Here is a 22,831-nt window from a genome sequence, read left to right on the forward strand (position 1 = left end):
AAGAACGTGAGGAGAGTGGTGCGGAGAGCAGAGAGGATCATCGGGGCCCCCCTTCCCTCCATTCAGGACATTTCATCCCAGCGCTGCGTGTCCCGAGGCCGAAACATCGTCAGTGACCCCTCACACCCCCACCATGGACTGTTCTCCCTGCTGCCCTCTGGAAAGAGGTTCTGCAGCATCCGGTGCAGGTCCACCAGGTTCCGAAACAGCTTTTTCCCACTTGCCATCAGACTGCTGAACTCTTAACTGGACTGCACTCAAAAACTGGTCTCCACTTCATACCTTGCACATGTACAGAGCTAAATAACTTATATTTTACTGTCAGTCCTGCACTTTATATTTTATATTTATATTTATATTCATATTTTATACTGTATTTTATTTTATTCTGGAGTAACCTCACAACATTGGAACCTCAAAACATTGTCCTGAGCCGTATGCAACGAAATTTCGTTCTGTATACACCCTGTGCATGCAAAATGACAATAAAGTCAGTCTAAGTCTAATCTGCGGTTTCATTGGACGCAGCTCTTACTGCAGATCTAACGAATTTAATGTTTCTTGTTAAACTTTGTGTTTTCCAGGCTCAAGGCATCCTCAAGGCGTGGGCGGTTCCTGCGCTGCAGAACGATTACGGCAGCGATCCGACTGTCACTGGGATCTGGAACAACACCATGGTAGAGGTGAGAGACAACGGGTAATAAACCTCCTGACTGACCTTCACAGTGACCTTCAGACTGACCTTCCTGCAGTAAAATAACTGAATCAGCCTCAGATTAAAGCGTTGATCAGTAATCAGTGTTTCTGCGTGTTTCCCACCAGTTGAAGTGCTGCGGTTTCTCCAACTACACCGACTTCCTGGGGTCAAAGGTGGAGGAGCAGAACGGGACCGGCCTCCCACCCAGCTGCTGCTCCACCAACATCGCCCCCTGCAGCCCAGCGGAGGCGGCACGCTCACCTGTCCAGGTAAAACCTCTCTACAGACTCACTGACTGAATGATGCTAATTATTGTCTTTTTTCTTTATCATTGCAGGTTATTAAATATTGGAAACATAATGGTGTTTTAGTTTGTAATATCTCCCTGTACACAAGGATGATCTGATGTTCCTCCTTCAGGGCTGCTTTGATCCCATCCTGAAGACCCTGAGAAAACACACCTGCGCTGTGGGAGGCGTGGCAGCAGGAGTGGGACTCCTAGAGGTAAAAATACATAACCACCCGAACCATGGGTCATAAAAACCTCAAAAACTGAGCCGATGTGGCTTCGGCTCAGTTTGGTCAAAGTGGAAAATGGCCACTGGTACGACCTGCTGAGAGCTGATTGGTTTGGTGAGCTTGACCAGCACCACAGGTGGGCACAAGTCTGCTAGTTGGCTAACAGTGGAGCTAATTTTTTGCTAACTTTGAACATGTTTAGCTCACTTAGCTTCGACTAAATTTAATTTTCGGAATAAATCCTAAACGCTGGTTTACTGGCAGTTTTGTAAACTTTCAGTCAAATAAATTTTGACATTTGTCATATTCCACTAAACATCACGTTGACATGGTGGTTAGCTTTAGCTTCCATTTAATACTGTGTTGGTGTAGCGCTTTAGCTAACATTGAAATTTAGCACACTTAGCTTCCCCTAAATTTATTTTTCTGGATAAATTCTGTAGCACTAATTCACTTTGTTGTTTTGTAAACCTCCTTTGGAATCAAGTTTGACTTGGCTGTAAATTTGGTTATTAGTTCTTTAAAATTCTTTAAGTATTTAGACGTCTATATTCGTGCTCTTATTTTGAAGTCACAGCAGCTCCGTTTTCTCTCCTCATGCTTTTGATTTTCTTAGGCTGTATTGAGCAAGTGGTAATTATACAACAAGTGAACAAATGAGGAAAAGTCCAAAACTTACATGAACAACCAATCAGGCGTGACTCTGGTTTTAACTGGGTCGTCAGACAGGAAGTGCTCTGCTTGGTTCGTTGGAGAGGCCAATGACCTGTGACAGAACCAGAACATAGAGAAAACTGGAGATATGCCCCGCTTCCTACGAATGTAATATTTGTGAAGAAATGTGTTTTTAGTTCTAATGTTTATTCAGTTCCGTATTTAGAAACTAAAGTTTCACGTGAATCTTTCAATGATCTGGTTTCTGCTCATATTTTTGATTCTCCTGCTCCTCAGATCGCTGCCATGATTGTCGCCATGTACCTGTTCTCTCACCTGGATGAGAAAGTCAGCTGAAGTTGCTCCTCCCAGCCTGCAGAGGCAGTAGATCCTGATGCTGTCCTCCTCTTTGCTGCAACATATTTAACACTTCCTGTTGAGGTTTAGCTTGATTTCAATTCAGTAGAGAAGTTTTAAATATATCTATGAACTATAAATATATTTAACGAATTAACTGTTTTATTTGGATCTTTTCTTACTCAACATATTTCTGGTTCCTTTTATTCCAGATTTTTTCCATAGTTCAGGTTTTATAAGTTGAGTTTCTGTAGAGAAACAGAATTTTTTTTGGTTCATGTCATTTTGCTGGTCTACCAACAGCAACACTACAGTCTCCCACCAGTAGGTGGCAATAAGTGAAAGAATGACCTGAAGCAGTAAAAAACTCATTAACTCATTTTGTTCTTTTACATCTTGAGCTAAATTGACCAGTTTAATCAGAGCGATGTGGATAAAATCATAGAAACTGCAGGAGTGGTGGCTTCTTCCTCTGACTGGCTGTTCAGCTCATGTTGGTTCAGATCCATTTCTCTGATCTGGGTTCATTGTGGGGTTATTCAGATATTTTACACCTGAACTCTCCTCTTGGATCCGTGTCGCCTTCATGTTGCCGAGGCTTTAATCTGATTTACAGTTGAGCGAAGGTCAAAGGTGAAGGACAGGAAGCCGCCAAACCTGCAGAGGAACCAGGACGCCACAGATTTACATCCCATCCCTTCATTTGGTTTCCCAGGATGTTCCCGAGGGAAATCAGGACGACGCAGAGAAATCCGAGCTCCTTCAGAAGATTCAGCCATAAAAACGATTTAAACATTAAAAATTTTTAAAAACATCTTTATTCAGTCAGAGAAATAAAACATCTGAGACGTTCAGCCCAAGACGAGTCACTGAGATGCTTCACGGCAAACTAAAATTAAAAAACCATAAAGTCAAACAGAAAACCTGGAGTTCAGATAAGACTCACATTTAAACCTGAATAATTTGGGTTTGAACGAACAACGGAGTATTAGGGCCAGGCTAAAAAATATTAATTATGACAATAAAGTACAAGAATGTTGAAAGCTTAAATAATATGAACATAAAGTTTTATGGTATTTTAACTCTTATTCTAGCATTATTATGTCTTTATTATCATATTAATATGAGGAATTTAATATTATTGTGATTTTATTCTGGTAATATTTGGACATTATTAATTATTTTTTCCTTTCTTAGTCTGGTCCTAAAGCTGTCATATAAACTGGAATAAATGCTGCCAACGTTTATTAAACAAACTTCTCTCCTGAAAACGGATCCGGTCGGATTCTGTTCCTCACATCATTTCATTGGAAAAAAATGAACGAAAATCTGGACTTTTTTACGGCTAAAACCTAATTGAACCTGAACACGTCGCTGCCTCCAGGATGGGCAGGATTTATTTCATTTTGTTCCTAAAAGCTGAAGCTCAGCATCCAGAACCAACCGGGCTTCATGTCGAAGAATCTGTCAGGTCTGCAACGGCCACCAGAGGGCGGTAGAGTCCAGTGTATGTTTCAGTTCAGTCTGGATTCAAAACAAAGAGTAAAAACTTTAACGTTCTGTTAAGAACGTCCCTCAGCTGATGCCGAACCCAGAGCAGAACCAATCGGAAGTTCTGCTTGAGATTCTGCAGAACCAGATCCGGTCCAGGTTCCAGTTTCAATAATCTTGTCTGTCATCGTTTGAATAATTTTGAGTCTTAAAAGTTGTAACATTTAAAAATCCACCAATCAGAACTTTAGTGTAAATATAAAAGGTTGAAAACATAAAAAGCTGAAATGTTCAGAGTTCAGTAGTTTCTCCAAACTCGGCGGGTCAGAGGTCGATTCCTCGTAAGCAGCAGGTTGAGGTTAAAACTCCGTCCTCCAGGATCCAGATTCTGAACATTAAACCGGTTTGGTGAAAACCTGGCCGGTTCTAATTGTCTAAAAATAGATTTCAATTTCTTTCTCTCTCTGAAATGTTAAAATGTTCAGAACATGAAGAGTTCATATTAATAACTGGGATCATTCTGGGTTCCAGTTCTTACTGGGTTTAATGGAACCGTTCCGTCTCCAGACTGACTCAGTTCTGAGACCCAAAGTTCCAGGAGAGTTTCCTGTCCGGTTTCGGTTCTGGTGGACCAGGCCGGTGTTTGGGTCTACAGCTGCTCCACCGGCGCCCCCTCCTCTTTGGGCGGCGGCTCCAGGTGGATGGGGGCGAGGGCGGCCGGTTTCTTCACGCTGCCGAGGAAAAACCAGAAACAAGATTCAACCACTTCCATCTGACCTTTGACCTGTAAATCACTTCCTGTCCAACCAAACAATCTGAATATTAATAACCTCCAGTTGTTTTACTGAACATCATCAGAAATACTGTTTCTACTGCACAGTAGGAGTTGCACCAACTGGTCGATTCTTTACTCTGCGATTACTTTTCCACCAGTCGCCGTCAGACAAAACGGATATTTAATGAAAGAAGATAAACTAGGGGAGTTCGTCAGAAAGATCAAATTGTATAAAAATGGAAATAATTGGGGGGTTGAGCACAACCCACATATGGAGGCCTTAGTCCTCAATGCGGCTGTCGAAGGTTCGATTCCCGGCCTGGTGACCTTTGCTGATGTCTTCCCCCTTCTCTCATTACTTTCCTGTCAATTTGCTATCAAATAAAGGCCACTAGAGAAAACCCTTAAAAAATTTACAGAATTTACCAAGGAGAAACTGAAAATTTCAGCAAGGGCTACCAAAACAGGAGCATTGCGGCGCAGTGGTTAGCGCAGCGCCCCGAGTATAGAGACTGTAGACTCTATACCAGAGGACGGTTGGCTCCGCCTCTCTCCTCCGCTACTCCTGTCACCTTCCTGTCGGATTGACTTAAAACTACCAGAGTAATGTGTGGCAACGCGTCATGATGTCGGCCTTTCTTTTTTTTTTTTTAAAACTTTATTTTTATTCAATTTTTAAACATACAATTACATACAATCGAACATGAGGGCTAGGGCAGGTGGCATGTATTCACACTGATGGACGTTACAATGTTACAGATATTTCACTGTTTAAAATCACAAATGGTAAGAAACAAGGAAAACTCCCAGGTGTCTGTCCGAGTGATGTGGAGTCACAGACATCATCTGTTACACAACTTTGGCAATAAAATGATCCAATTTTTCCCAGTTTCTCTCCTTTCTCCTTCTTGAGCCGTATTGTAAAAGTCAACATTTCCATATCGTGGATCAGGTTTATAATATTCACAAGAAGCTTCAGAGTTGGAGGTCTAGGTTGGAGCCAACATTTAGTAATCGCTTTCTTGCTCGCAATCAAAAGTATCTTCAGCAAGTATGCTTCCCCATTACTGAGTCCCTCAGGAAGTATTCCGAGGTACATAACGGAAAACGAAAAGGCTAAAGTTATACCCAGGATTTCATAGATTACTCGATTAACATCCTTCCAGAAAGTCTTCAACAGAGGACAATCCCAAAAAATATGAAAGCAGCCCGCAGAAACCACACCGCACTCCCTCCAGCAACAGAGCTGTGAACACCCAGCTTCGACCTCTGCTTCGCTGTAATAAAAAATCTGATTAGGTTCTTCCAGCCGAAATCGCGCCATGTTAAGGAATTTGTGGTCGACAGAGTGTTTCTCCAAATATGCATCCAAGCCTCAGGTAAAATTATTACGTCTGCTTCCTTTTCCCATCGTTGTCTAATATAATTAGTTGAGTTCTTATTCATAGATGTTAAGTTTCTGTAACATTTGCCGATGGTGCCTTTTGTATTTTTGCCAGCATATGAATCCATAAATCTTTGTAATATTCCTGGCTCTGCATCCAGGTCAGGGGTTTTGATTTCCTTCCTAAAGAAACTTCGGACCTGCAAATAACGGTAGAAATCTTCTCTGCCCATCTCATAAGTCCGGCACAAATCCTCAAATTTTGCTAACTCCCCATTTTTTATTATATTACAGAATATAATATTCTGTATATTATATGCAGTGATTCCCTGTTTTGCCCATCTTCTATATTTGTGGTCTATCGATGCTGGGAGGAAACGCGGGTGGTACGCAGGCCAACTCAATACTCCTATCTGTTTGTGGAGATTAAACTTTTTAACCACCTCTGCCCACTTTTTCAAAGAGACACTCAAACATAAATTTTGTAGTTGGTATACCTGGGGCAGCCCATCCAGGCATCCCAGAACAGACTGTATGGGAAAGTCCAACAAAGAAAGCTCAATGTCTTTCCATTTAGCCTCATAGGCTGGATTACACCAGTACACCAGAGGTTTAATCTGGGCAGACAAGTAATAATCCACCAGGCAAGGCAGGCCCATCCCGCCCTGATCCCCAGGCAGCTGCAGGGTCCAGTATCTTACTCTTGGCCTTTTATTGCTCCATATAAACCTTGAAAAACGCTTATCCCACTCCCTAAATTGTTTTGCTGGAACCTCTACTGGAAGTGCTGCAAATATGTATAATAGTCTTGGAAGAACATTTATCTTTATTGTTCAGATTCTGCTGCCGAAGTCAAGGGGAAGCAGGCTCCACCTGTCCAGGTCCTCATATATTTTCTTATTTATTCGTTTATAATTAATTTCATATAATTGAGCCAAATTTTTTGTTAGTATAACACCCAAATACTCTATTTGTAGTTGATGCCAATTGAATTGATAACTATTGATTAACTGTTTTGATGGGACAAAATGGAAGGTCAAAATTTGAGTCTTTTGTACGTTGAGTTTATAACCTGAGAGTTTATAACCTGAGAGTTTATAACCTGAGAGTCTGCCATATGTTTCCAGAATGTTCATAAGTGATGGAATACCAGATTCAGGGTTTTTAATTACTACTAGAACATCATCCGCATACAAGCATATTTTGTTTTCCACATTCCCCATTGTCACCCCCTCCAACCCAGACTCCTCTCTAATAACCTGAGCCAGTGGTTCGATAAAAAGATTAAAGAGTAGTGGGCTTAATGGGCAGCCCTGCCTACATCCTCGTTGTAATGTTATTTGATTCGAAAGGCTTCCATTAATTTTAATTCTTGCTTTTGGCGAAGTATACATATTTTTTATACATTGAATAAATTTATCACAAAACCCAAATCTTTTCATTACTACAAACAAAAACTCCCACCCTACAGTATCATATGCCTTCTCGGCATCTAAGCTGAGAAGGACTGCACTTGATTTTTCTTTAACTATATGATCAATAACATGAACGGCTCTTCTTATACTGTCATGCGTTTGTCTATTACCAATGAAGCCCGTCTGACCCTCATCTATCAGGAAAGGCATCAGGGTACTTAATCTCTTAGCTAATATTGCAGCATATAGTTTGTAGTCTATATTTAAAACACTAATTGGTCTATACCCTTTAGGATCCGTTTTGTCTTTCCCCACCTTTGGTATGACCGATATAAAAGCTTCTCGCCATGATGGCGGGAGAGCGCCCCCTGCCAGGGTGTAATTGAAGGAAGCCTTTAATAGTGGGAGAACATATTCCTTCATGGCCTTATACCACTCAGGGGGGAACCCATCACAGCCCGGTGATTTGCTGGCCTTAAGATTTGATATCCCACGGTCAACTTCCTCAGCTGATATTTCTGCCATTAACTTGTCATTCTGGTTTTTTCCCAGAGATGGAAGATCCAAGGAGTTAAGAAATTTTTGAATTGTTTGATTATCCATTTTGTCCGGCTGTGTGTACAGAGCTGCATAATACCCTTCGAATGATCTCTGAATTTTGTCAAGTTTATTAGTTATTTTGTTAGTTTTGGGTTCTGAACTTTATAAATTGTGTTTTCCACCTGTTGTTTCCTAAGAATCCACGAGAGCACCTTAGCAGCTTTAGGCCCTGCCTCATAGTACCTCTGCCTCATATATTTAAGTTTTTTTTCAATTTCCTCACTTAAAATTTTGTGAATCTCCTGCTTAATAGGCCTCATTTGTTCTGATAAGGAGGGGCATTTGTTAATCGAATGCAGTTGCTCCAGTCTTTTTAAATTTTCCTGCAAGTCCGTTAGTTTTTTCTCTAATCTTCTTCAAATTAGCACATTTTGCAATTATTTTCCCCCTAATATATGCTTTAGCCGCATCCCACAGAATTGTAGGGCTAACTGTCCCATTATCATTAAATTCCAAGTAACTTTTAAGCTCCTCTTTCATTTCTGTTTTGAATGCAGTACTATTTAATAAACTCGTGTTGAGCCTCCATAAAGTGTTTTTTTAGGATTTCTAGTTAAATTAATTTTCATATTTAACCCAGAGTGATCAGAAATGTCTCTTTGGCCTATTATACAATCTTCCACTCTGTGAAGGTCCCTATTGAACATAAAAAAATAATCAATTCTAGTATGTATGTTATGCCTATTAGAGTAAAAAGTAAATCCACGGTCATGTTTATGGAAATATCTCCATATATCTGTGAGTCCCAATTCCTGAAGGATTTTATTGAATTGTTTTTCTAAGTGAGTCCTTCTTCTCTCTCTGCTAGTTGTATCCATTTTCGGGTTTAGGAGTAAATTAAAATCGCCTGCACATATACATGTGCCGTCTGCTTCTGCGGCCACAAGACTAAATACCTCCTTAAAGAAATCTATACTACTGCCGGGGGGAGCATATATATTACACAGGGTGATCTTTTCCTGTTCCAACTTCCCCTTTAACAACACAAATCTGCCTTCTTTATCTTTATGTTCTGAAATAAAATTAAATCTGATGTTGTTTGATATAAGAATGGCTACCCCTCTTTTTTTCCCCAATCTGTGAGAAGCAAAATATGTTTTTCTATAACCCATTTTCTTTATTTTCTCATGTTCTTCATTTGACAAATGTGTTTCCTGTAAGAAATGAATGCCAACCTGCTCTCGTTTAAACTTTGAAATGATCTTGCTTCTTTTAATGGGATTTTTTATACCATTCACATTCAGTGTCTGTATATTATAGCACTGCATATCCTCTAGACACCAATATGTTTTTTTCCACCTGCATGACAACACTCCTAGCCCTGCGAACACACAAAGAACAGAAATACATAAAAACTGAACTTGTCATAACAATGAACAGGTCTTCCAAATAGGAGGATCCCTTATTCCTCTTAATGTAGGGGGAAGTGCCACTAAGTGGGGCTCCTGTCTAGTTGCCTACTTAAAGGAAGGAAACTGAAAAAACTAATTTAAGAGTCACCTGCATCGGTTCTTCATTACTCCAATTATGAAGGGGGGGGTCACAGTCCTCACCATACTCCTGTGCAGAGACAGCCACCCCGTGACACACTGGTACTAATCAGATGGTCTGCTTCTCTCGCTGCAAGATGATCGATTGTTTCTTCGGTGGGGATAAGGAGGATTATTCAACCATAGCAACGTCCTCTCCGCCTGGCCGCTGAAACACCTTCAGCTTTTCCCGTGCGCTCTCTCGCAGGCCAGGCGCGCTCCCAACGCGTCGCGGTCCCACTATATCCGTTGACAGAAGATTGTTGATCGCCTCCGCTGTGATGACTTTGGACCTGTTTGCAGACACCGGTCCCACCGTGAATCCACGTCTTCTCAGGTCCAGCGCAGCCTCCTCCGCGCTGCTGTAGATGATCATGCCGGAGTCAAAGTGCACACGCATTTTAGCCATCGGGGTTTGGAACCGGATAGCGTTTTCTTTGAGTGCTTTCTTAACCGGAGCATACTCTCTCCTCTTCAGTTGTATGTTTTCATAATCGTGGTCGAAGAATATGCGTTTTTCTTGTATATATATAGGCTTCTTCCACGCCGCGCGGAGAATTTGTTCTTTAACGTTAAATTTCAGGAAGCGCACCACCGTGGACCGAGGTGGAGCCCCCGCTGGAGGTTGCGCACCCAGCGCTCTGTGGGCTCTCTCTATCCCCAGATTCTTCTCACTGCCCAGATCCAAACTGTCCCCGAGTTCAGTTTTAAGCATGTTTTCCACGTACCTCTGCATTGAGGTACCTTCTGCATTTTCAGGGATGCCATATACCCGCAAATTATTCCGGCGTGAGCGTCCTTCCAAATCCGTGATCTTCTCCCGAAGTAATTTCTGGTCATTTAGCAGCTGGATGATAGCGTCTCTCACTCCAATGTCCCAACTCTCTTTCTCTGCCATGCTCTTCTCCATTTCTCCAAGAAGCTTACCCATCTCCTCAGTCTTGTTGATAGCGGCGCTAACACGTTGATTTATTTCGTTTGTCAGCTCGTTCAATAGGACTTTAATTTCCTCCTTTAAGCTCATTCTCTCTTGCGCTAACTCCTTCTTCATTTCTGATTTGAGGTCCCGCATGCCCTCCGCCATTACTTCACTCACCACCTTTCTTAGTGAGCTAATTGTAGCAGGCAAGGCCTCATCCGCCATCTTAACTCTTCCTCGACTGCGTGTGCTCCGCAGGCTTTGCTTTCGTGTCGCATTTCCGAGTTCCGAGACTGGACTCGTCCCTTCTTGTTTTTATCCCCACTCATTCTTCTTGAGAGAGAGTAACTTTTAACGCGCTAAACCTTGGATTAGGGGGGGTTTTATATCTAGCGACGCAGGACCTCTTTTCTATGCTGCCACACTGTTCGCCATGACACCGGAAGTCTCCCATGTCGGCCTTTCTTATCCATCCAACTGATCAACGTCACTCTGATATTGAAGCTTCTAACCTGGCAGCTTTACGCTCTTATAAAAATACTGTTGGACAACATCTGGAAATGAAGCATATGTATTTATATCAACTTGTAGTTAGTTCTGTTTGCTTAACTCTGTTTGTTTGTCCTTACCTGCCTTTGAGTTGCCGGACTGAAGATGATCCAGGGCTCAGGGGCTTAAATGCTGACTTGGACAGCAACACTAGTTCCTGCTGGCAGGAATTTGTATTTTCTTTGTTTAGATAAGTTTTTGCATTTAAATAAATACCTGTAATTAAAGTTTAATATTTTTGATTTTCATTTTTGGATGTTTAGTTTAGTCATTTGTTATTTGTTAGTAACTGTATTCTGTTTAGTTACCCCTGCTGTGTGTTAACTGGTCTGATCAGCCAGTGTATAAACCCTGTGTGTCATTTGTTTGTGCAGCCAGATTGTTTGCATTTTTGCCTGAGTTCAGTTTTGTTTCTTTGATCTCTTTTATGAGCTCAGATCTTTTTTGTCATATAATACTTTGGATTAAAATAATGATAAGAATAAAAAAACATATTTTTCTAATATTTCCTGTGATGACTCCTGTTTTCAACTCGGTCCATCACAAACCCCTGCTGCATAGACTTTATTTTAGCTTTTAAACTAAAATAAAAATGACAAATTGTTGGATTTCATGACTTTTTAATAATTTATAAAATGTTTTCTTTCACAGCAGCTTTCAAAAGGTGGAAAATCTGTTAATTCCTCCTCATATTTAAACCTTTCTGTGAACAGAGTGAGGTTAAATGTCGTCTCTTTATTAAACTAGGGGGCGCTGCTACTGCTACTTTTGTTTGTAGGACAGGATGCAGTAAACCAGCAGCATGATCAGCTGATCTGTTCTGGGATCAGGTCTGAATCCTCTACTATTCAGTTCTATCTTTACACCGATGATACTGTGATGTACTTCTGAGAATAACCATAATTTAATCAGTCACAGCTTGAATTGTTTTATTTTTGTTGTTGTTTGGTGCACAAAATACGACAGAGGTTAATTAAAAAAAGAGAGTAAAGCTAAAATAGCATAGAATAAAGTCATATGGTATAACTTTAATCTCATATTCTCGTTTAGTGATCAAACAATAGAGGTTTAAGGAGTTCAAACTGCTTTTTCTCTTCTGATGTTGGCATTAATATGAAGCGCAGAGTTTGGTATTCTCTTCCCGGCCCAAGAATTACTTACGAGTACGGAGAGATCGGCACGGCAATGACCAGAATGTGGTTCCTTTTCCTGAAGAGCCGCCAGAGTCCTCTGTGATATCCTCGAACATCCAGGTCCCAAACGTGGAGGCACTGATAGAAAACACGGAAACGCCACGTCATCCAGGGGAAACCCTTCCATCTCCCAACCTGGATGACAGAGAGCGTGTACCTTGGCCAGCTCGGTCCAGGTGGACGTGTCCAGCTCAGACTCCATCTTTATGAACATGACGTAGGTCTTGCCCTCCGTGTCCGGGACGAACGAGTCATCGCAGGGATTCCTGGAGTGATCCAGCAGCTCCGCCTCCCTGGATCAGGGACAAACACAACCGGAATGCCGTGGGAAACTTTAAACAGACGTCACAACCCGAGCAAGATCTTGGTTCTGCAGGGAGTCTCACCTCAGCAGCTTCTGGATCTCCACCTCGTATGCGTCTTTCCTCAAACTAGGAAGCAGAGAAACAAGAAAAACGGTCAGAGAATCAACAGAGATCCAGAAAACAGCTCCCGGCTGCTGAACGCACCTCTCCACGTTCCTCAGCTGAACGTTGGGAATTGTGTTAAACTTGTGCTTCTTGAAATAAACTTCCTGTGAAAAGAAGAAGAAGAAAACTGGATCCATAAAGTCATCTGAAAATGTGTGAACTTCGGTGTGTTTGCTGTTAAATCAGGTTATTAGTTTTCGTTCAAAGTCAGATAAAAACTTGTATAAAGTTAATTTTTACCCAACTTGAAACTCCTACATCCCTTGAGTCAAACATGTTTATGTTTTATCCAAAGCTACACATTCAAACAAGGACTTAGCAATGCAGCTAATATCAAAGCTAACAATGAGCTACAGGAAGTTGTACAGGAATGAGCTACAGTAGCAGGAAGACCAGTAGTCCGGTTCTGTCAGAGGGAAGTACAGGTTAGGAAAACTTTCCTAAAAAATCTAAAACTCAGATTTATGTTTGTGACTTAAATTAAAACATCTGATTGTTTATACAGAGAGGGTTAAAACTAGCTTAAATTAATGTGTGTATGTGTGTGTACTTGTTTATGTATCTTCTGGGACCTTTAATGCTTGACATGCATTATGAGGACCCATAAGGTCCCAGGATGGGTAGAAATACAAACTTGTGTGTATGATGTTTCTGTGAAAGCAATCCTTGGGTTCTCACATGGAAATATCCATTCATGTTGAGGCCGATGATGCCGAAGTGGTAGGAGCGTGACACGTCAGGAATGATGCACTCTCTGCCTTTCCTCTGCTCCGGCATCCTCATCCACATGTCCCAATCCCAGAGCTGCAGCACCAGAAGAAAAATCTACATTTTCTATCAAATCCAGCTTAAACAATGGCCTTTCCATAATTTCTCTATAAGATCTTATTTAATCTGTTTTTATAAAATTTACTCTAGACTTTAAGAAAGCTGCCAGATTTGATTTAGTAATACATTTGCATTCAGGTTCAGTTTTTAAATATCTCTTCTCTGATTTGTAGATTTAACTAGACATTTATTGCATCGTTTATCATTTACCGTGATAAATTTCTAATAAGATTTGATCTTATTCCTCCTTGTCACAATAAATTCTAATAAATGATTTTAAAAATAACCCAAACCACTGTAATGTCAAGAATATGATTTTTAAAGTGTTTCCTCCACTGTTCAATAACGGTGCATCAGTAAACAATACATTTTAAAGAAAGATTAAATGCAGTTACTGTTTGAAGCTTAGAGATAAAAATTACATTTCTATATGTGACTGGTGTCCTAAGAAACACAATACGAATGGAAATCAAGAGAAATGTTTGTGGTGCTATGATTTCCATGTCAGTCATACAGTTGCATAAAAAATAAGGAATAATTATTATAAAAATTATTTTTATCATTGTCACAATATTACAACAAAATATTGTGTTAAATCTCTAAGTCCGTATAACTCGTCCCTAAAACTGAATATTTTCACATCTGTCAGTTAATTTTTCTGTCTTAATGTTTGTGACCTTTTCAGGGGTCGGCCATTTTGGCTCCAGCTCGTCCTTGTAGATGCTCTTCTTCAGCACCCAGCCCAGGCCGGGCATGCTCTCCACCCGGTAGAGGAGGGCGGGGTCCTCCGCTGTGTGCTCATAGCCCTGCTCACAAACCAAACAAAAGTTTAACACACCTGGACTCCAGGTAATGACACACAAAGATACAAAGAGGAACGGCAAAAGCAAAGGAGGTGGATCAGCAGTAACGGAGTCATCCAGGACATTTTACTGTGGAATATTGGATCGTGAACCTTTAGCATGTCATTCTGGTCATGAGGTTGTTATAAAGCAACAGACTCCAGTCAGAGGCCTTTTCAGATTTGTTGTGAGACTGACTGCTACTGGAGATCCTTCCTGCCCACAGCAAGCGCCTGGAACTGAACATCTGGAACACGGACTGTCGAGACTGACCTGGTCGTTCCAGGCTGAGATGCAGTACAGGCTGTCGTCCTGGTCCAACAGGTGGATGGTCTGACTCAGGAAGCTGTCAGGAAATGGACAGGGGTCAGATGGGAGGGACAGGGATCAGAGGGGAGGGACAGGGGCCAGACGGGAGGGACAGGGGTCAGACGGGGAGGGACAGGGGCCAGACGGGAGGGACAGGGGTCAGATGGGAGGGACAGGGGTCAGATGGGAGGGACAGAGGTCAGAGGGGAGGGACAGGGATCAGAGGGGAGGGACAGGGGCCAGACGGGAGGGACAGGGGTCAGATGGGAGGGACAGAGGTCAGAGGGGAGGGACAGGGATCAGAGGGGAGGGACAGAGGTCAGAGGGAAGGGACAGAGGTCAGAGGGGAGGGACAGGGGTCAGACGGGAGGGACAGGGGCCAGACGGGAGGGACAGGGGTCAGACGGGAGGGACAGGGGTCAGATGGGAGGGACAGGGGTCAGATGGGAGGGACAGAGGTCAGAGGGGAGGGACAGGGGTCAGACGGGAGGGACAGGGGTCAGACGGGGAGGGACAGGGGCCAGACGGGAGGGACAGGGGTCAGATGGGAGGGACAGGGGTCAGATGGGAGGGACACAGGTCAGAGGGGAGGGACAGGGATCAGAGGGGAGGGACAGGGGCCAGACGGGAGGGACAGGGGTCAGATGGGAGGGACAGAGGTCAGAGGGGAGGGACAGGGATCAGAGGGGAGGGACAGAGGTCAGAGGGAAGGGACAGAGGTCAGAGGGGAGGGACAGGGGTCAGACGGGAGGGACAGGGGCCAGACGGGAGGGACAGGGGTCAGACGGGGAGGGACAGGGGCCAGACGGGAGGGACAGGGGTCAGATGGGAGGGACAGAGGTCAGAGGGGAGGGACAGAGGTCAGAGGGGAGGGACAGGGGCCAGACGGGAGGGACACAGGTCAGACGGACTGACAGAAAAGTCTTACATATATAAGATTGAATAGTTCTGCCACAATTAGATATAAGACATGCGATTAACGTATTTAAGGCCAACTTACCAATGAATTAATGATTTTTTAGGTAAATGAATTTAAGACATTTTAAGACCTCATTTTTAAGTAGAATAATTTAAGACTTTTTAAGGATGGCGGACATCATGTACATAACGCTATGAAGATGTTAGAGCACAATTTAAACATCTGCGCAGCAGAAAACTCCTGCAAGGACAAAATTCAAGACCTTGGACTGACATAACAACTTAGAGTTTCTAAATTAATTTAAGACATTTAAAGGCCTTGATTTTAGATACATAAGTTCAAAACATTTGAAACATTTTTCAAGATGAGCGAACACCCAGCAATAATATCTGGCTGTGTGTTTACAGTGGAAAGTGAATCTCTGTTTAGCCCCGCCCATTTAAGCTTAGCCCCGCCCATCCTCCCATCCACTCTGCAGTTTCTCAAACTCTGGTCTTTCTGAAAACCTGATTCTGCAACCACCGCCACCTAGTGGACACGTAGCAGAATGCAGCTGATATTTACAGGAAACTCGGTTGGGTTTACATCAAAGTTCAGCTGAACAGAACCTGAAGAAGTCCACAGAGATGTCCAGGTCCTCCTCCAGAACCACGGCAAACCCGGCATCCTGTCCAAACACAGAGAAGGTTCTGTCATGAGACCGGACCCGGTCAGAACCATGATGGCGCGTCGATACGGAGACTCACAGGGTGAAGGTTAAAGGTCGCCGTCAGACTCGCTTTGTAGTGCTGAAACAACAGAAAACCAGCCGGTCACAGCAACGTGCAAACTGGAAGATTCAAGAACCTTTCAAGCATTTTCAAGGTCAGTTTGAAAACTTTTCCAAACTTTGGGGTTTAAAACAAAAATGATCTGAAAAAGACAATTCAATGTTATATGATATTTATTACTTTCATTTCCTGTCTAACTGGGAGCTCTGGTCTAACTGGGAGTTCTGATTTAACTGGGAGCTCTGATTTAACTGGGAGTTCTGGTCTAACTGGGAGCTCTGATTTAACTGGGAGCTCTGGTCTAACTGGGAGCTCTGATTTAACTGGGAGCTCTGGTCTAACTGGGAGCTCTGATTTAACTGGGAGCTCTGGTCTAACTGGGAGCTCTGATTTAACTGGGAGCTCTGGTCTAACTGGGAGCTCTGATTTAACTGGGAGCTCTGGTCTTACTGGGCGCTCTAGTTACCTGGGCGACGCGGGCGTTCTTGATGCTGATGGGCGTGTGCTGGACGCCCTTCAACCCGAACAGCTCCACCACGTCCATGGGCTCCTGGAGCAGACACACACACACACACACACACACACACACACACACACACACACACACACACACACAGCCGTTAGAGGGAGGCTCTGGCATGGCGGTGGCAGCATCATGCAGGTGGGAAGCTGGAGCCGAGCGTCTGAACCTCGTAGTATCCGTCGATGAAGACGGTGATCATCTGCGGGTTGACTCCGTGAGCCGAGAGCAGCGAGCGCAACATCCTGCAAGCAGACAGGAAGCTCCAGCTATACCCTTCAAAATAAAAGCTCTGATTTTCTTCATACCAGACCCTTTTTTAACCAGCAGTGACTGGAACCGGGTCTCACCGGTACAGGTAGTTGGGGCGGTTTCCAGCGATGACGGCCACTGGGACATTGAAGACGTTGTTACTGGGAAGCTGCAAGCAGAGACCAGATGTAACTGGTTTAACTGGAAGCCATCAGATGACATTTAACTGGATCAACCAGATCAGATGTAACTGGAGGTTATAAGATGAAACAGAGAAGTAACACCAGACTGAGTATTAGAGAACGCTGCAGGTTCAGGTTTCAGCCAGCAGGGGGCGGTGCTGCGCCACTGAACGTGATTTAAACCAACATCTGCGATCTGAGGCTGGTTCTGGTTCTGTGATCAGTGCGGTGACTCACCGGGTCGGGGTTGAACTCGATGGGCGCCGGGTCTTTGCAGCTGCAGATGCTGCCGTATCCCTCCACCTTGCTGCAGAACAGCTTCCTCCTCCGGTTGAGCTCTGTGTCGGCCCAGTGGCACTCGGCCTCTGCAGAACCACAGACAGGTCAGAGACAACAGGAGGCTTTCTGCAGGTCGGCTGGGTTCTCTCAGAACAGACCCAGCAGAGTCTGGCTGCAAACTTCAGCTGCGTTCTCACAGCTTGTTTCTTTTGAGTCTCGTTTCTCTGCGGTGTGAGCGTAGCAGCTATCAGCTAACAGATTTCATCAGCTGAGCTACTAAAAAATACTCGACCAATAAAAGGAGAGGATCAGTTTAACTTAGACAATAAAACGTCTGAATCTGAAGGAACGTTTTGACAATTTACAGTGGAGATGCACGGATACGATCAAGTGATGACATTCCCTCTCTGCTTCCGCTTAACATCCTGCAATGCTGCATCGCTGTCACATGACCAACCAAAGGTCACATGACCAACCAAAGGTCACATAACACACTGCAGGTCCCCCCCCTCTCAAAACCCCCTCAGAAACAAAAACAGAAACTAGATAGAAATGAACATTTGTTAAGATCAGTCCAGTTTTATTGGACTGTTTCGATATTTTGCATCTCTACTTTAGAAACATGAGGATGTTTTGCGGCTCGGATACCTTCAGCGGCGGTGAGCTGGACCTCGGTCTTCAGCAGAACCGGGTCGCCCCACGTGGATAGAGCCGGAGACTTGGAGTGCTTCTCTCCGTACACCTGACCTGGAAACACGGAGCAAACATTCCTGACCTGGAAACACGGAGCAAACATTCCTGACCTGGAAACACGGAGCAAACATTCCTGACCTAAACACCGACTTCAAAAACTCTCAGGTTTTGATAGAAAGTTTGGCGCCAGGATGATGTGGGTTTTTTGGCCGTATCAAAATCAGTTAATCTCAGAAATCTGCAGTGGAAACAATTTTTTCACATCATGACTCTCATGATGAACAGCCGGATGTTTCTACTGGCAGAAACCACAAAGAAGATGACAACAGTAGGGTGACCAAACGTCCGTATTTCCCGGGACATATCCGTATTTCACGTCCTGTCCCGGGCGTCCCGGGTTTTTTTTTAGAAAGTGAGGAAATGTTCTGTTTATTTAAATTTCCTTCATTGGACCATTAAATTTACAGGCACTAGGGCACTGCGCTGCGTGTGACGTAATCCCTGAGCCGCGTCAGTGCGGGCAGCCATGTTCTTAATCAGAGGATAGATAGCGTGGCTGTCAGTACGCCAACAACATGCCAAGGCGCAAATGTATGGAGAAATGTATATACATTTCTTAGACCTTTTTTTAATTTAATTCTGCACGTATAAGGGATAATTGTCTTTTTAAAAAGAATAAGTGTTGCTGCCAATTTGAAGTTGAATTTATTTCATAAGGACAGCACCTAATAATCAACATTAAGACCATTTCAGCTCATATTTCATTAGATCATTTAATCGAGTTTCTTGCTTGTTTTGCTGCTGTTTGTAATTTTGTTTGTTTTATCAAATTTCTCCTGTAAATGAGATCCTGGATAAATAAAAGTCAAACTAAAATATTTTCAAATTTCTGTCCCTAAAATTATCCCTGACCAAAATATTTCAGTTTTCACAGAAGAAAAAAAAAGGAATTTGAAGGGTTAAAAATCTGAATATTGGTGTATATTTAACAGATTGGGCTCCAGAACCAGAACCAGAACCAGATGAGGAACCATCTGACCTCCTTTCTTCACCACCAGGGTCCACATGTCCCTCCAGCTCAGGCCCAGCGCCGCCTGGCTGCCCAGGCTCTTCAGCAGGTTCTTGGCTGCGTCCTTCAGGTGGAACGTTCCCTCGTCCTGTCCGACAGAACCGGCCCGGTCAGCAGAACCACACACAGAAATCCAGCCCGCCCCGACGGACACGCCCACCTTGACGGTGAAGATGAGGATCCGGCCGCGAGTCACCATGTTGAGGAAGAGGATCATGGCTTCATCCTCGTGGGGGGAGTAAGTGTCGAAGATCCGCTTGGCCATCACATGACCCTGGAACGGGAGAACGGACCAATCAGAACCGGCCGGTGGGTTTTAGCGGCAGACGGCGACCGGCGGCGCTCACGGTGGCCTGGTTGAGGACGATGACGTGAACGCCTCGGCCCTGCTCCCGCATGTCGTCCTCCAGAACCTGCAGCGGGTCGGGAAGCCCATTAAAGAGCAGCGCCAGAGATCCAGGCAGATACAGACACTTTACAGCAGCAACGATGTTCCCTTCAGTTATAAACATCAAACATTAAAAGAAACGTTACTTCCTGATTTAATGTCCATCTCTTCAAAAGAAGCTCCGCCCCCAGGAAGTCGTTCCAACATGGCTCCTCTGTTAACCCTTAACGTTTTACCAGCGCTGCTCTGAGCAGCAGCTCCTTTAGCTCAGCAGTTCCACCAGCTGTTTGCTAATTGCTACTGGCTAGTCTGAAGGAGCGATCCAGAGCTCAGCCACTAGGGGGCAGTAGCTGCTCTCATTCTGTCTGCAATAATCCATCTGAGACAGATTATAATCTCCAGAACCTCACGCCTCAGTTGGTTCTGGTTGCTTTACCAGAACCCAGTGGATCCATTACAGCAGGAGAACCCAGCAGAATCATAAATCATTCTGTGTAGCAGAGCCATTAGAACTCTGAGCCAAACCGGAACCAGAACCAGACTGACCCGTGGTTCTGAACTCTGGCAGGTCGCTCACCGTGGTTCCGTCCACGGCCACATAGACCTTGGAGCGGCTGGAGTAAACCTCGATGTCCAGAACCTTCCTGCCGCTGGCCGGCCGGCGAGGAGTCTCCATGTTGGGAACAACGTCTTCCACAAAACAAAGTCAGAACAATTAGAATAAATGAGAACGTTGGCACAAACCGGGCAAAACCTCTGCTTCATTACGACTGGAGGAGCCAATCTAACGATAATCTGTTGGATTAAATCTTTGTTTACTGTTGGTTAGTTTGGCTGCTTTCATAATTATCTGTAGTAAATATTCCTGATGATGGAAAAGCAGATTCATCAGTAATGAACCAGAAACCGTTTGCTGACCGTATTCCTGATCGGCAGCGTCTTCATCAGCGACTCGCCGCGTGTCCAGGATCAGCTTGATGTTCACCACAACGGTGACGAAGAGGAACAGCACGGCGCCGGCCTGGGGAGCAAACACACGGGTCCATCCGTCAGCCGGACCGGACCGGAGCGGAGTCCAGATCATCTGGACCGGGCCGGAGCCGAGTCCAGATCATCTGGACCGGGCCGGAGCCGAGTCCAGAACCAGAGCCAAGTCTAGAACACGCTAACCATGGACAAACTAGAGCCGGAGTTTTAACACCTTAATTTCAATTTATTTGTTACAGATTTTAATCAGATTACTTGAATTTTTTATTACTACATATAAAAGTTCCAGCCGGAACCTTTAAATTTGTGAGTTTCTGGTACGCCCATAAATTTGACACAGCAGTTACATTTGCTAATAACATTGATGAAGCGTCTTCTCTCAGCCAATTGGGTTTTAATTTTTGCTTTTAAACAATCTGATTGGATTCTGGAAATGACTACTGTTGTGTTCAAGTTGTGCTAAAAGCAGTTAGCATGTCAGAGACGCTAATCAAGCCTAAACTAGCATCTGAATGCTAAACATGTAGCAGTAATGCAAATGTCAGCGTCCACATTTCTAAAGACGCTCCATGATCAGGGATTCATGAAACACTTTGTTCCAATCTGCTGGCTGAAGATCAGAATACAAGAATAAAAACTATAAATATCTTTGTTGTTGAGCTCATATGTCTCTTTATTTAATAATTTAGCAGCAAAAAGGTTTATTGTATTGGATATGTTGCTTATTTTATATATAATTCTTGATTAAATGCGATTAATTACAGACCATGAAACACAAAAACATTTAATTGAGTGCCTCCATTAGTTTTAACTAAAAGTAAAGCCGACACACACCTTTAATTTATGCTGAAGTGAGACCTCTTGTTTCTACACCAGCTTTGTTGTCCTAATTTTATTTTGTTCGCTCAGCTTGTTTTGCTAATTTCATGTCAAGAAGATTCTAATCAAGTTATTTTTTATTCTTAAAAACATCTGAGGAAACAGAACTTTATTCATTTCTACATATTAACTCAGATTTTATCATTAGTTACTTTTATGTGAGCAGAAAAATGTTGAAGTAATAACAGTGATGACAGCAGTACTCGAACTGGACCTCTGGCTGTCATCATTCTCCCGCAGGTTTTGGATTTTTATTTATTTTGAACAGAACCAGAACTCCAATTCTTTTAAAGGTAACCGAACCTGAGTCAGAACTCGGAACCTGAGGGTTGGACTCGGATCTGGGCTTTAAACCAGCAACAGAGAGCAGAGCTGTGGTTCTGTAGATCCATCCAAACATCCTTCATGGTGACCCAAGGAGATCCTGCCTACAGAACCAGAACCGGGCTGACCTGACAGAACCGCCGGAGGCTCCTCCTCTGGGTCAGCCGGTACTTCCAGGTCAGGTACCAGCTCCTCTGCTGCCGCGGGATGAACGGCTTGGCCCGGGGGTTCGGGGTCCAGGTCTCCATCACCTCAGAACCACAACAGCACCCCAAACTGACCCACTTAGGGCCCACAGTCACATGGTCACCTGGGAGACAGAAGGTCACGGAGAAAGTTTAGCTAACCTGGGTACCGCTGCCGGTTCGGTTCGGATTAAAGCTGCTGGTAAACTCACAAATTCCTCCAAGAGGTTGGTTCTGTTCGCTTCATGTTCGAGTCAGATGAAAGACTTAGCAGAACCCGCTGAAAGCCGCAGCTACATGATGCTACCTGATGCTACCTGTGGCGCTGCGCTCCAGCCTCTGTTTACTTCCGGTGGGCTGCTGCTCTGCTGCCCCCTGCTGGCTGCAGATGTTACGTCTAGTTTATCTGAGCACTTCATCAGTTATTCAACAAGCAATAAACATTATATTTTGTCAAATGACATCATCAAAGCCATCAAGTAAATACACATCAAGTATGTTTGTATTAAATGAAACCTTGATAATCAAGATGGAGAAAAAAAAGAAATCTAGAAGAGTGTATTACAGTCAAGGAGGAAAATAACTTTCAACACACATCAAAACATAAATTTGTACAAACAAGATAATTTGTTGATAATCTACAATATGTGATAATTTCACAGCTCACTGTTCCTAAAGCCTTGAGATTCAGTGTTATTCTAAAATCTTTCTAATTCAGTGCAAGTAAGAGCTGCATTCTTCTCTTCATGTTCTTTACAGCACATCCTTGTCAACAATATCAGAAACTAAATTTTATTCTAGTAAGTATTCAGAGACATCCAAACTTTAAAACTGAAATAAAAGACTAAATGAA

The 22,831-nt window shown here is 43.5% G+C and overlaps 2 protein-coding genes across 2 annotated transcripts in view; one reads left to right on the top strand and one right to left on the bottom strand.

The window, feature by feature from the left end:
• Positions 1-2,589, top strand: part of tspan1 (tetraspanin 1) — a 9,142-nt gene extending 6,553 nt beyond the window's left edge. The window contains exons 4-7 of the mRNA XM_032572198.1: positions 585-683; positions 823-966; positions 1,118-1,201; positions 2,168-2,589. Of these exons, the coding sequence (XP_032428089.1) occupies positions 585-683; positions 823-966; positions 1,118-1,201; positions 2,168-2,227 (387 nt within the window). The 3' untranslated portion in view covers positions 2,228-2,589. The remainder of the gene's footprint in view (positions 1-584; positions 684-822; positions 967-1,117; positions 1,202-2,167) is intronic.
• A 438-nt stretch (positions 2,590-3,027) lies between these two features.
• On the bottom strand, positions 3,028-22,335 carry pomgnt1 (protein O-linked mannose N-acetylglucosaminyltransferase 1 (beta 1,2-)). The gene is made up of 22 exons (XM_032572108.1): positions 22,191-22,335; positions 21,922-22,103; positions 20,522-20,624; positions 20,181-20,293; positions 19,563-19,628; positions 19,376-19,489; positions 19,186-19,303; positions 18,102-18,200; positions 17,412-17,539; positions 17,091-17,161; positions 16,910-16,985; positions 16,687-16,770; positions 16,197-16,238; positions 16,059-16,117; positions 14,496-14,568; positions 14,058-14,186; positions 13,231-13,356; positions 12,592-12,656; positions 12,469-12,513; positions 12,240-12,375; positions 12,051-12,160; positions 3,028-4,449 (listed from the first exon to the last, which is right to left on the bottom strand). The coding sequence occupies exons 2-22, from the start codon at positions 22,039-22,041 to the stop codon at positions 4,368-4,370; spliced, it is 1,959 nt and encodes a 652-aa protein (XP_032427999.1). The 5' UTR covers positions 22,042-22,103; positions 22,191-22,335; the 3' UTR covers positions 3,028-4,367.
• Between the last annotated feature and the right edge of the window lie 496 nt (positions 22,336-22,831).

Source organism: Xiphophorus hellerii, chromosome 9 (genome assembly GCF_003331165.1).
Source record: "Xiphophorus hellerii strain 12219 chromosome 9, Xiphophorus_hellerii-4.1, whole genome shotgun sequence".
Classification (NCBI taxonomy): Eukaryota; Metazoa; Chordata; class Actinopteri; order Cyprinodontiformes; family Poeciliidae; genus Xiphophorus; species Xiphophorus hellerii.